This window comes from Vicia villosa, linkage group LG2, assembly GCF_029867415.1.
Source record: "Vicia villosa cultivar HV-30 ecotype Madison, WI linkage group LG2, Vvil1.0, whole genome shotgun sequence".
In the NCBI taxonomy this organism is placed as follows: Eukaryota; Viridiplantae; Streptophyta; class Magnoliopsida; order Fabales; family Fabaceae; genus Vicia; species Vicia villosa.
The window spans coordinates 2,910,684-2,925,177 of NC_081181.1; the positions used below are offsets into that span (position 1 = coordinate 2,910,684).

Consider the following 14,494-nt stretch of genomic DNA (forward strand, 5'->3'; position numbering starts at 1 on the left):
CCTTCCATTATCTTTGCAATTTTTCTTCACATACACCATTCATACACCAAACACAACCTACTCTATGCAATAATTCTCAACCGAAACACCTCCATTGCTCCAACCAAATACCATGTTTTTAAGCTTGCAAGTTGAGTTGGTCAAAACAATTGAGAAGGTTTTAAGGCATTATATCAATTGAAATATATTCCGAGAGGTCCAAAGGTGTTAAAGGGATCATTTTCCATCCTCAAAAGTGCTTGAATCAAAGTCCCCATCTCACCATATAAGGCGCAATTTACTTAACTTGGAACTCACTCGTACATGCATCATTTTGAATAATTCATAAAGCAAACATGTAGTCTATGATGTAAGGACAAGCACCCACATGTTTATTGGTTATGATTGTGCTTGAATGTTGTTTAATTGGTGTTTGAAGTTTTAAGGTTCTTACTTTAATTTGAGAATCTAAAATGATAGAGTAACTGCTTACTTCAAAAGATGAATATAACCGCTTATCATTTATAGTATATGTGGATTATTAATCACAAGATATAATTTATCTGAAAGGACGATCTGTTTGGGAGGCATAGATCCAAAGAAATTATTTACACTTAAAAATAATTAAAGTGTTAGTTAAAATCAACATATAGTTGATTTTAGTAGAGGGAGGGTAAACCAAATCTTTCTCAAGTATACCAATATTTATAATGATATTCAAGACTCTAAACTTAGTTAGAAGCACAACACGACCGAATAATTTAGCTTTATGGTCGAGTATTTTAATTGTAGCGCTGAAAATTGAAGAAGGCAAATATTATAAAGCCACAAGTTAGGAAGGGTGCACACCGAAGGACGAAGTCAATGAAACAAATAACAGAGTGAAAATCAATAGTCAAAGGGTGCCACATGAATAATAAGGCACTTCCTAATAAATAGTCAAATGGATAAGATTTTCTATAGACCATGATATAATGTCCAATAGAATAATTTTCTTTATAAATACCACACTTTATAAATTGCAAACTACACCCAATCAATCAAAGTTTTTTACACACTTTATCTTTTCTATTTAGTTTATTTTTATGTTTTTCTCAATAAACTAACAAGTTTTCAATGAATAAGTAGAATATAACTTTGACAAATCAATTTAATTTATTTTTATGTTTTCATTCAAGGTTAAACACAAAACTTAACCTCGAACTAAGCATTTAAAAAATTAGTTTAATTATGCAAATAGACTTAATTACTCACAAACCTAGTCTTTTCTTCTTAAGGATTTTCCGATTCTACATGTATTGTGGCATTGGAAAATAAGGTTAGGACCCCGTTGAAAACTGTTGCCATAATCGTCCAGTCTAATATTGGCCTTGTCTTTTCTCGTATTTGTTGTTGACATAGTTGACCTCTTCCTCTGTTTGACAAAAACCAGTCAGATGATCTCTTCCTCTATTCTTGAATGTTTTTTATCTGTTGAGAGTGTTTGGCGATATGCTTTTCTAATTCTTCAACATTCTTTGTGAAATTTTTATTCAAATCTAGGAGTGCATCTTGTGATCAAGGTTCAGACAACCTTTCTTTATTTTTGCGTGGTTCCTCTATTGTATTGATATTTTAGATCATTTTTGTGTTATGGATTCGATGATTTTAGTGGCATCTATAACATTCTTTGACATGAGTTAACCTTTTTTGTTAGGTCAAGCATAATTGTGTTTTATTGTTGCACAACATTCTTGAAAAGAGAATGTGAAGAAAAAGATTAAAAGTCTTTCAACAAAACTGTCTTTATCTTTGATAGAAGCCATTGAAAAACTTATATAATTAAAAGATAATTTATTTTGAAATTAAAAAAGGTAGAAGTCATTGAAATAGACTTTAAAATTTAGTTTTTTTAAAAATTTACGAAGATAATAATCAATTATACAATTATGGTAACCGATTACAAGCAACTGAGATGATGGTAATTGATTATCACATATATGTAATCGATTACATGTGATGGAAATGTATATTTTATAACAATAATGACATGTAATAGATTACCACATGAATGCAATGGGTTGCATTACGCTGAAATAAACTTTTTCACGAATTAGTGTCACTTTTAAGCTTTGCAATGGTTCGTGATACCCCTTTAAAGTGTTGTATTCATTCATGATATCTTTTGTGATTTTATAAATACTGGTTTACAAATAAGAAAATGTTCAAGAGCTTTTAAGCAAGATTAAAGAATATATATTACACATTTATTCATTTTAAGTGGTTTTTCATAATTCCAAAATTTAAAACTTTGTTAAGATTTTGAAAAACTAACAAAAAAGGTTATAATCAATAAGTGATATTAATTTGAAAAGTGTTATTGTTAAGAATTCTATAATATTAGTTTGAATTTGAAGATTCTCCAGCCTGCAAATTCTTCCTCATCTCTTAAGAATTAGTGTGATTCTTAATTCATCATAGTGTTTGGTGAAAGTAGATGTAAAATAGAAACTGGTGGGGTTTCTTGGTTGGGTATTAAGAGTTCTTTTGAGAAGAGTCTTGATGTGAGACTTGTAATTGAAAATATCGACACATAGTGGAAAATCCTCTAACCAGAAAGAGGCATTGAACATACATGTATATTTTAAACCAAAGGGCATTACATGATCTTGTAAGTGGAGTGTTCCGTCATGAATGTGATCTTATCTCGACCCTTTTTCGTGCAATGGAGTTTGATTTTATCCAGAATAAGTGATCGTGAATGTTAAGAGTTTGTATCATGTTGAGTTGTTCACCAATTTGTCAATGTTCGGAAAGGGTAATAATCTCTAGAGAAAACCTTATTAAGGTTGGTATAGTTAACACATATGCATCACTTGTCAATCGCCTTCATGAGTAACACCATATTGGATAACCATTTTGTGTAATTTAACCATGAGATGAAATTAATTTGTACGAGTCTATCCATTGGACTCTTGGCGACTTCAACTTTCTCATGCGGTTGACGCCATTTTCTCTTGATAACATACTTTAGAGATAAATCAATGTTCAACTAATGACATGCCACACTAGAGTCAATTCCAGTTATCTCCTTGAGAAAATTACAAATAAGTTTGCATTGACTTTGAGCCTTCTAATGTGTCTATCTTCTAGGGGATGAACAATTTTGAGCTGTCTGGTCGAAACCGAGCGACACATTATCTTTTTTGTGCAAATGGATCAGTTCAGGTCGGGTGTCGGGTTGATTCACTTGCTTAATTTAGGTAGTATAAGGTTATCTTGGCCGGACCCTTCAAAAATCGAACCTGGCCGAATCCAATTAATATTTATTTTATTTATTTTTATTATTATAGGGATGATCCATTATAAAAATAGGGTTCATAATATTTTCAGATTATTATCATTTTTATAATCTAATATGTTGGCATTTTATACTCACAGAAATACAAGACATGCAATATAAAATTTTGAATGTTATTTAGTTTGTAGTTTAAAGTATGATAATGACCAACTTAATGCAAATAATAGTGAAAATGTTATCATGTAATAATAATTTTTTTCAATGGTAAAAAAATAGTTCTTCTTTGAGCTATTTTAAAATTTTGATAGTTTTTTTAAAGAAAAATTAAAAAAAATGATGTTTGTGAATTTTAAAAAAAAGTTGACCATTTTTATGGGTTTAACACAATAAATATTAAACGGATCAAACTCACTTGATTTACTCGACAAATAAATTTAATCAAATTGATCAAAAATTGAAATTTTATTAGTTGAAATCGATTTGCATCGAATTTAAATTTAGTTTGATATCGATCCAAGCTAATCGATTATCTATCATCACTAAACTTGAAAGACTTTCTCCCATTCTTATAGTACGTCGACATATAAATTCATGAGTATTTTTGATTCAGAAAATAATTTATGCTAAAAATGACATTAAAGAAAGGTTCATTGGAATAATTGAAATGAGAATGGTAAATTAGAATTTAAATTTGCAAGAGATTTAAATGTGGTTATATTAACCACATGAAATTCCTTGAGGTCAATTTGTTCGTATTTATGCTGTGAAAATATTATTCACTGTTTGATCTTGATGCTATGGTTTTAAAATAATATTTTTCTTCCAAAATTATTAACTTTAAATAAGAATTATCTGATCTTAATTTGATGGTCAATCATGCTTAAATGTGTGAAAAGTGTAATTTCCTAACTGCACGCAATCAATGTCTTATGTTAATAAACTAAGACTATTGTACAATGGTTTAGTTATTCAACACCCTACTTTTTCACCTTTTTATATTCCACATCATCTTCTCTTTCTTCCACCTCATCATTAAACACACATTCAAATTTTACTCACTACAATAATTTTGTTTAATAAAATTCAACACCCTACCCCACTACTTTTATTTCTTATTCTTATTTTCTTTTATATATTTGTTTTTATGATTATATATTTCTACATCTCAATTATCAATTGAAACTAAATTAAAATAATTAAGATTTAAATATTTTATTTTAATTTTTTTCTAATTTAGTAATTTATTTAATTTTATTTCTTCCAATTTTATATTTTTAATTTTTTTTCTTGCAAATAATAAATAAGAGATGTAGAAATAGTTATTATTAAAACAGATAAAATTACAAAAAAAAAATAAAAATATAATTTAATATACTAAACACACAACATACTTAAAATGAAACACACATAATTTAATTAGTACAATAGACTCAACTCACAAACAATTTATTTAATCATGAAACATTCCGAACTTTGTCCATATGTGTTGACTAGATCTGCTTGCAATTCGTGATGTACATTTGAATCACGCATCACAGATCTAACACGCACATGATTCACAAATGCAGGTAGCACCTCGGTCGAGAATGACTCTGGTGTACTAGACTCACTTGCCTCAGATTGATCATAATTTGTCCAATGTTGATTCAACATCATCGAACACGGGTGAACGGTCTAGAACGTTTATATCGTTCAATGTGCCCGTACATCCAAAAAAGGCATGCCAAATCCATAGATCATAAGTTGCAACTCCTTCAAGAATAACAGTGGTGGTTCCCTTATCTACCAGAGTAAATTGACCTTCCCATGCTGTAGGACAATTTTTCCATTCCTAGTGCATGCAATCAATTTTTTGAAGGCTAAATAGAAAAAGTGAATTTTTTGTGTGTGTCCAAATAAATTGAAACAAGTCTCTATTTATAGACAAAAAAAAATGATGAATTTTGCTGAAAATAAAAAAAATAAAAAATTGATTTACTAAAAAATAATTTACATTAAATAATTATTATGAAATAAAAATCTAAACACACACAACAACCAATAATATTTTGTCACATACTTTAGGTGCCCCCCACTCTTTTCTTATTCAACATGTTGAAAGTATTCCACACCAATTAATCCACATCACATTAAATACATTATTCAACACACCATTATAGCTATTCAACTATGTGTGCGTGTGTGGTATAGCGGTGAATCGCTTGGGAAAAAAATAGTTATTCAACTATTGAATAAGTTATTCAACACCCCATTGTAAATGGTCTAAGAGGATAAACATTTTATTAACCATGACATTTTAAAAAAGAAAATGTCACAAATCTATAAAATTTAATATTTATAGATAAATGAGGAAATTTACTTTTTAGCAATTTGGTATTTTCATTTTTATTTTATTTTTCAAGTCTAAGTTTTATTTTTTAAAAATTCATATTTATTTTAAAAATTCATATTTATAAATATTTTATTTTAAAAATTCAAGTCTAAGTTTTATTTTTCATCTTTGACTACTCTCAAAAAGTCTTAAGTGATTACGATAAAAAAAGAGTTTTACTTAACAATATAAAAACCTATATTACAACTAGATATTCTATAATCTTTATAAGAATGTATCGTCCTTGAAAAGTAACAAAAATGAAGTTAAGTCAAACAACGTCATCCAATTTTGTTTTTTATATAAGATATAGTAAGTATAAAAATTAAACGTAATGATAATGTTATTATTTTAAAAAATGTAAATAGTAGTAATTGTAAAGAATGATAGAAAGTGTCGGCATTTATAAGAAGAACAAAGAATATTCTCTTAACTTTTGCTATACTACCTTATCAGCTTCGTTATTTTTTCCATTCCAGTTTAAAAGTCATAATAAAATTAATAAATAAAAAATAATCTATTCTTTTATATAATATTCTTAACTATTTATTATTTTTTGATTTTTTTTTAAATTATCTAAATTTAATTTGACAAAAAATAATAATAATAATATATTAACCCACCAAACAAGAAATGAAAGAGTTATTATTATTATTATTATTATTATTATTATTATTTATATATTTTGCAGACAGCTCATAACAACAACACTGCAAACCGAAGCAAAAGAAACGTCTAACCTAAAAGAAAAAAAAAATGATACACCAATTTCATGTGTAATAAATAATGAACTACTAATTAATAATTTTAACATGATAAGTAATGATTCCACCACCGAACCATTAAGAAAGCGAGTCACCAAACTAGAAATTCATTCATTCCCTTTTGACTCCACTTCCTTTCCTTTCCTCTCACCTCATTGGTCCGTCACGTGTCATACATACCTCACTATCATTTTCTCACAAACATAACATAACATAACACCGCTCTTTTCTTTTGTGTAACTTCAAAGCCAACGAACCAAACACCACATAACATCACATAACGCTCTTCCATTTTTCATTTCATTCACTCGCCATATTATATTTTCTCTCTCTCGATTTCCATTTCCTCTTTCATCACTGACAAATCAAAATCCCTAAACCGCTTTTTCCTTCTTCTTCTTCACTCAAACAAATCTCAATTCAGATTCTCCAAATCGCGTTTCGCTAGCTTCAGATCAGAAACCGTGTTTCCGTCAATGCTCGCTTTGGACTCGATCTAGGTTTTTTCTTCTTCCTCAAATCTCTATTTCTATATATTTAATTTACTCTTTTTTCGTCGGTGATTTTTTTTCTTCATTTCTTCGCAAGATCTCAGCTCATACGTTAATTGATTTTCTAGTATTTTCACTAATTGTTGAAGATCTCTATTTCCTATTCGAATTTCTGTTTAATTTTGTTTTTTAAATATTTTTTTAGCTGTTTCTGAAGAACGAGGCCTGTTTTAATTTTATTTAATTTTTTGAATTTTTTTAGGTATTTTTTTTTGTTTAATTATGGAAGATTAAGTGTATGGATATGTTCTTTTGTTGATTGAATTGCAGATCGAGTTCTTCATACTATTATAGTGTGGGGGGATACAGATGAATAACGGCGGGATGATAGAATGCAGTGTTTGCCATTCCAAATTGGTATCGCCCGCCAGCAAAACTGTATCGAGGGCTTATGATCGGCACAAAAGTAGGATAACCTCCAAACAACGTGTACTCAACATCTTGTTGGTTGGTGGGGACTGTATGTTAGTTGGTTTCCAGGTGATTCTTATCTCTTCTTACCGTATTCAAAGGGTTATCTTGCATAGTTGCATATGAATCGATTTAGATGTCACTTCGAATACAATGGCTAGTTAGCAAAGGGATTATTACTGGCAATTTAAAGGGTTTAGGACTCCAAGTCTATAAGAAAATATATTGAGATGTAGCATATATATTTTCTTACTATCTTAAAAAAATTGCTTCAATGGCATATGTCATTTCTTTGATGAGCAGATCTAAGATCTAAACTTCTGCTTATGGAAATTAAATAATCCAATACTCTATAATAGATTAGAAACTCCTTTGGTGTTGATATGGTTGGTATTTCTTGCCAAACCTTTATGCTTGTTGTTTAGTGGCTGACATATATACTATTTCTTTATTTTGGCAGCCTATCCTAGTCTATATGTCCAAGGTGGATGGGAAATTCAATTTTAGCCCAATTAGTGTTAATTTTTTGACAGAGATCACAAAGGTTTTCTTTGCTATTGTTATGCTTCTTATCCAGGTAATGATCACTTTTCCTTGATGTATATTCAAATTAAATATATACTGTATTTTCTATCACATATTTAAAACATGTGTCAAGTGGAGGTAGATTTTGAAGGAAACACGTGCACATATTTTGAAGCGTGTCATCAATTAATTAGTTAATCAATTGGGACATTAAGAGCAGTCACTGCTTTTTTCTGTGGTGGTAGCAACATATGCCCTTACTTTCCGTGGTTAAGCATAATGAAGCATTAGAATTCATAACCCCGAAATTGGTTTGCAATCATCCTAGTCCGATTTACTTAATAGATGTTTCACAATAGGTTAGAATTGCTATATAGTGAATGTCAGGGTATGGATATGTAGTCTATCTTTGCAAGTAAACAGAAACAAAACTGAAATTTGAATGTCTAGGGATTGGGTTTTTATTTTTTTAATTATCTTTACTTCCATATCCATACTATTAACATTAATAAGAGTATAAAATGCAGTTTGGTTATCCGTGTCGCCCCATGTGGTGGTATCTCCAACTATCTTTTATATAAGAGAAGAAACCCTCTATATCTGTTGATTTTCTTGCACCCGTCTTGATGATAGAAAAGTAGGTGTACTGAATTATAATTTGGGGCATGTTAAATAGTTAAAGGCATTATGTAGACAAAAACAGATGTGGATGGCTGGTAAATTGAAAGAAAACATTATTAGTTGTAGACCTAAAGTGGCAGAAAGGTTTTTGCTCAGGGCTCCTTAGGCATGTATTTGCTTCTGAACACATCATTTTTCAAATTAATATTTATACGCATTAGAAAAAATAGAATTCTTACAAAATCATAAAGCTTTAGGCTTCTCAATGTTACTAAACTAGCGAAGAGCATCTGGAAACCAAAATAAGAGTCAGTAAGACATGAGTAGCATAAATCTCAAGCACACACCCGGGTCATGGCCATGGACTGCTAAGATACTGAAAACTCCTAGAGATTGAAAAGATAACTTAACCTTAGCAGTATACTTTAGCTGATAATATGATGCTGTAGAATTCAGATCTAGAAAACATTATGGAGTGGTATATTTTGCCATTTATCTAAGGTTTGATTGCCTGTGCAGGCTAGGAATCAAAAAGTTGGGGAGAAGCCTCTTCTCTCAATTTCTTCACTCACCCAGGTACTATGATTTAATTATAATATTAATTTTGTATGAATTGACAGATATATGGAGTCCATATGTCACTTGGTTTTTCTGATATAGGATATGTCTTCACTGATTTGCTAGGTCTAGGTGCCCTGCTTCTTGGGACTGGTTAAATTATATATCCAATTGTTTATTCTTACTCTTCATCTTAGTTACCTGATATTGATTACTGACTTGATAGCAATGCTGTTAATTTTGGATCGCGAAAAATAACGGTTTGTTCAAATTTTGCAATGCTACAAAGCTATGGCATCTCAATAGCGTCTATTTGACAACAGATTATACTAAATAGCATATTGTGGTGGAACAATAATAACCTGTTCAAATTCCTCTATACTATAGCGCTATAGCCACTATTTGACGACACTGCTTGATAAGCTGTGCTCCATTAGAATCATTTGTATAACGAATATGGGAGAGTGTCTTTCTCTAAGTTTCTTGAGCCTTTTCATTATATATAGAACAATTCTTGAACACTTAATTCAAGATTTTCTCGGTACCTTCATGATGTTCATCCTCAATGTGGTAATTTGTCTCTTGTAGGCAGCCCGCAACAATGTCCTTCTTGCCGTTCCAGCATTTTTGTATGCTATAAACAACTATCTGAAGTTTGTCATGCAGGTATATAAAATTATTCTATAAATATTTCATATGCCATATATATGGTTTTTGGCTAGAATAAGAATGTTAGTCTTTCTTTTATGTTTGATATGCACCTATAAAGTCAAGAATAGGCAACTTGTTTTTCCGTAGAGTTTAGGTAGTACGTATTTGTACCCCACATATAGGTAGATGTAACCCACATATAGGTAGTACATATTTGTATCCAGTGCCTGTGTTGTGGGTTTAATTTTCCATATTAGTAATTAAATGTTCTAGAAGAAAAATAAATTTCTCATTGCTTGTTAGAGTATTAGTTATAGCTTTTTTAGGATTTAGAGTCTTATTTTATTGATAATCTTATAGTGGTCGCATTGTGTTAGTAATACTACACAAGGACTTGGCATTGGTTTTTATTTATGACATGCCTATCTTCTCTTGATTTTCCATCTAATCCATCTAATTTCAGTATGGCTCATATTACAAGCTGATGAATTATTGTGTTGCTTCTGTGATACTTAATGTTACTTAAGGTTGATTTCACATTTCATGCAGCTTTATTTTAATCCCGCTACTGTGAAGATGTTAAGTAATTTGAAGGTAATTTCTCGTTCACAGTGCTGTTGATTGATTTCTGTATTTTTGCCAGCCAAATAACGACTTGCTTAAGCATTACATATGATATATCTTGTGATAGCTGATGATTGCTTCTTAAATTTTGACTCATTGCTTTCAACCAAAATTTTCTTTCCACTTCATTTCAAGAAATTCTCTTACACTCTTCTCTCCATTATATTTTATTCTTTTAAGCTGTTTTCTGTCAGATTTCTTGAGACAAATTAAAATACTCTTCTCGATAGTTTGCTGAAGTTGAACATGTTTTTAATGGTTGGCTGTTGACTGTGCATGTTTCAGGTGTTAGTGATAGCACTTTTGTTAAAGGTGGTTATGAAGCGCAAGTTTTCTATCATTCAGGTCAGTGCATAAGATCTATCATGTCTATAGGATATAAGGATTTTAGAGGTATCCTTGCCATTATTTGGCTCTGTACTACAGAGTTTAACAAGTTGAAATCCTCACATAAATCTAAATTGCTTCTATTCCTTTTATCTAGCTGGAAAATTGATTTTTTTTCCCGTTTTTACAGTGGGAAGCTCTTGCTCTCTTGCTCATTGGTATAAGTGTTAATCAGCTACGATCTTTACCCGAGGGAACTACAGCTTTGGGTCTTCCTGTCACAATGGGTGCATATGTCTATACGTTTATTTTTGTAAGTGATGTTTGTTATTTGTTCCTTCGATATATTGATTATCATTATGCAATCAGTGCATTTTCCATCTATTAGGATTCTTTGTTATTTGTTGAACTTCAACTTTGGAACTATTTTTTCAGGTCACGGTTCCATCGATGGCCTCTGTTTATAATGAGTATGCTTTGAAGAGCCAATATGATACAAGTATATATCTACAGGTGAACTATGCCTTTTAATGTATTTTGATCAGCAGATTAATTAGTGTCCAATTTTTGCCCATGTGTGAAGACACACTCTTACATTGTATAAAAATTGAAATGTATTACAGTTTATATTAGAAATATAACTTTGGTCACTTTGTATTCAAAAAGAAACTAACATGAATTAATTTTAATGGACAGTACTTAACAGACAGAAACTAATAATGATACTTGGCGACTGAAACTAATTAGAAGAATCCTCTTGATATCATTCAAGTCAACTGTAAAGTAAAATAAAATATATGGAAAGTGTCAAGAACTGCACTTTAGTGGTGCCAGTCTGCTTAGAGGATACTTTTAACTGCTTTAATATTTATACTTTAGATGTTTATTCTCTATTTCGTGATTCGCAGAACTTATTCCTGTATGGGTATGGAGCCATGTTCAATTTTCTTGGAATTGTCGTGTCAGCTATTGTCAAAGGTAAGAAAATGAATCTCTTAAATGTTAATTTAAATTTAATCCATTTAAGTGCCAGTTGAAAATTCTAGTGAGCAAATCATACATAAATTCAGCCAGCACTTGGGATTCGTCTCACAAATTTACCAACAGGATGAGCAAAATCAGGAATTTGATATCCACTTATGTCAACAAATTCAGATTATGATACACACATATAAGCATTGGGTTTAATTAACCTCATTGGTTTTCTAATTCAAAATATATTTGAATAAATGAAAATATGATGTGAATGATTCTATGCTCTTGAGACATTGTATTGTATTCAAGTGTTTCTGTCATATATCATTGTGTTTTCGTAGCAAGGCAGTAAAGAGTCGTTTCTATACACAGCTTCAAGGGACTCATACAAACAACCTTTTCTATTAGTTTAGTCGTTGATGGTTTATTCTATTTGTTGATTCTATCAACATTTGTACACCTGAAATATCTATTGTTAGGAAGTTCTGTAATGCTTTTCAGTTTTAACCCAAGGTATATAGATTTCTTTTTTCTAATGATTGAACTCTGAACATTTCAAAATGCTGTTTCAAATGTTCCAGGTCCTAGTAGCTTTGATATCCTAGAAGGCCATTCAAAAGCCACTATGCTATTGATTGCAAACAATGCTGCCCAAGGGATATTATCCTCTTTCTTCTTCAAATATGCAGGTCAATGATTCAGACTTATTTATTTTTTCCATTGCATTGCCTTCTATTTTGTAGATGGCCATGTTATTTTCCCCTTCTCTCAAAAACATATTTAATATGTTGCAGATACAATTTTGAAGAAGTACTCATCAACAGTTGCTACAATCTTTACGGGCATAGCATCTGCAGTACTATTTGGACATAAACTAACAATGAACTTTCTTATTGGCATTTCTATTGTATTCATCTCAATGCACCAGGTAAATGGAATTTGAAAGATTCTGGTTGATAATAAAGACTAAAAAATAAGTGACTTGTTTTTCTGAGTGGGGAGCAATTTAGTCAATACCCTTTTTTATAACATCTTGCTCATTTCCTCTTCAGTTCTTTTCGCCATTGGCCAAAGTCAGAGATGAACAAAATGGTGTGCTGGAACTGCCTGAGGTTCAGGACAAACAAAGGTGCGAACTAATTGCTTACTAATCTCGATTTATTTTTGTTTTTGTATGTGGCAAATGTGATCTTATGCACGGGCATCTACTTAATTTGGGCCCCAAAAAACCTGTGGTTTATATATTTGATAGCCGCACTTTATAAAAAGTTGACTAACCACATGCTCCTTCTGGGGAGGAAGATAAAAAACAATTCATTCACACAATTGGTGTTTCTGAAAATTTTAGTTGTTGGATATTTTGTATATGGGCCGGCCATGACTTGAACACTTCTAAAAGGAAACACATTTCCTTCTTCCTTTACATTAACAAATGCTTGTGTTTATTTCAGGTCAAAAGACGCATTTATAAATATGGCAGCTGGAGCAAATGAAGAGGTACGGACTGTCACCATATATTGTTTTATTTTTTCTCTCTCTTAAGCATTCAACTGATTACTTTTATTTTTGTTGTTAATATGCACATTTCCAGGCCACTCATCGAGTGGTGCATGATGAGAGACAGCCACTTCTCCCCACCTAGATTAACCTACTGTATGTTTTTTTCTTCCTTTCTCCATTTTAATTATAACCGTCTCTATGAAATTCTGGTTCATTATTTTCTTATATTTCATAAAATAGTTTGTTAACCTGCTAGATTATTTTTGGTTCTATAAGCCTAAGCAGTTCCTTTGGTTCAGCGGAGAAAAAATATCATGCTTTTCTAGTCGGATACCCCACTTTCTAATAGTCTATGACCCTTTTTGTACCTTATAAGTAATCCACTCGTTTTTCACGTGTCCATATCATTGCAGGAATTTTCCAAGAATATGTTTTTTGGTGATATCTGATAGCTATGGTCCCACACAGTTTAAAGTCATAATAAACTAAAAAAAGATTTTGCTGCCTTTCTTGCTTAGCTTTCCGCAGAAAGTATTTGTCTAGTGGTTCCATAAATTCAGACATGAATTATCGGCTTCGTGAGGTGGTGAACAAGCCAATGCTTTTCGTTGCTGAAGATTTTGATAGAGCATAGCAAATGGATTCGTAAGAGCTTTTGGCATATCAATGTGGATTTACTTGTACTTCATTTATTCTTTATATCTTGGACATTTGTTTTCCTGATATTTTTACTTCAACCCATTCTATCTATAGTGTTATTCTTTACATTTATTACCCAGTGTGGACATTTAGTTTTTATTCCGTTCTTTCTATATTGTGATATTTAAGGCTATGTTTGGATATCATAAAATCAACGGAGTGGAATGGAGCGGAGCGGAGTGGGATGGAGCGGAGTGGAAGGGAGCGGAACGAAAATATCATTCCATTGTTTGGCAATTTTAGGACGGAACAAGATAAGTTGTTCATTCCGCCCAAATTGGAGGGTAAGAAAAATGGTGGTAAGTGATGGAATGGAATGGAATCCATACCACTCTATTCCGCTCCGTTCCATCCGTTTTTAAATTATCCAAACAATGGAATACCATTTTATTCCATCCCATTCCGCTCCGCTCCATCCGGTTCCATCAATCCAAACAAAGCCTAAGGGTTGACAGAGAACATGAGGAGTCCGTTCTTTCTTGTAGAAATTTATATTTGCATACAAAGCAATCAAGGATGATATTTGTATATGTTTTTATATTGGTGACTGATATACTCTTCTGTCTCCTTCATATATTTTACACATCCATTATATAATGTTAATGGTAAATATATGTTTTTCTTAGATATGATAGGTGGAGGGATAAATGATTTTGAA

At 31.2% G+C, this 14,494-nt stretch overlaps 1 protein-coding gene across 1 annotated transcript; it reads left to right on the top strand.

Annotated features, from left to right (window-relative positions):
• The first annotated feature begins 6,580 nt into the window (after positions 1–6,580).
• Positions 6,581–13,908, top strand: LOC131648796 (CMP-sialic acid transporter 3-like). Its single transcript, XM_058918521.1, has 16 exons — positions 6,581–6,894; positions 7,216–7,425; positions 7,817–7,933; positions 9,022–9,078; positions 9,649–9,726; positions 10,261–10,305; positions 10,621–10,680; positions 10,853–10,975; positions 11,098–11,175; positions 11,571–11,640; positions 12,219–12,326; positions 12,432–12,565; positions 12,690–12,766; positions 13,089–13,134; positions 13,229–13,290; positions 13,551–13,908. Exons 2-15 carry the CDS (start codon positions 7,255–7,257, stop codon positions 13,277–13,279), a joined length of 1,215 nt encoding a protein of 404 aa, XP_058774504.1. The 5' UTR covers positions 6,581–6,894; positions 7,216–7,254; the 3' UTR covers positions 13,280–13,290; positions 13,551–13,908.
• The last annotated feature ends 586 nt before the right edge of the window (positions 13,909–14,494 follow it).

Bases quoted from the DNA above. Each gene is read 5' to 3' on its own strand.
- LOC131648796 (XM_058918521.1), top strand. From the start codon at position 7,255: ATGAATAACGGCGGGATGATAGAATGCAGTGTTTGCCATTCCAAATTG. The intron at 10,306-10,620 runs GTAATTTCTCGT...TGCATGTTTCAG, and splicing joins AGATGTTAAGTAATTTGAAG to GTGTTAGTGATAGCACTTTT. The intron at 12,566-12,689 runs GTAAATGGAATT...TTTCCTCTTCAG, and splicing joins TATTCATCTCAATGCACCAG to TTCTTTTCGCCATTGGCCAA.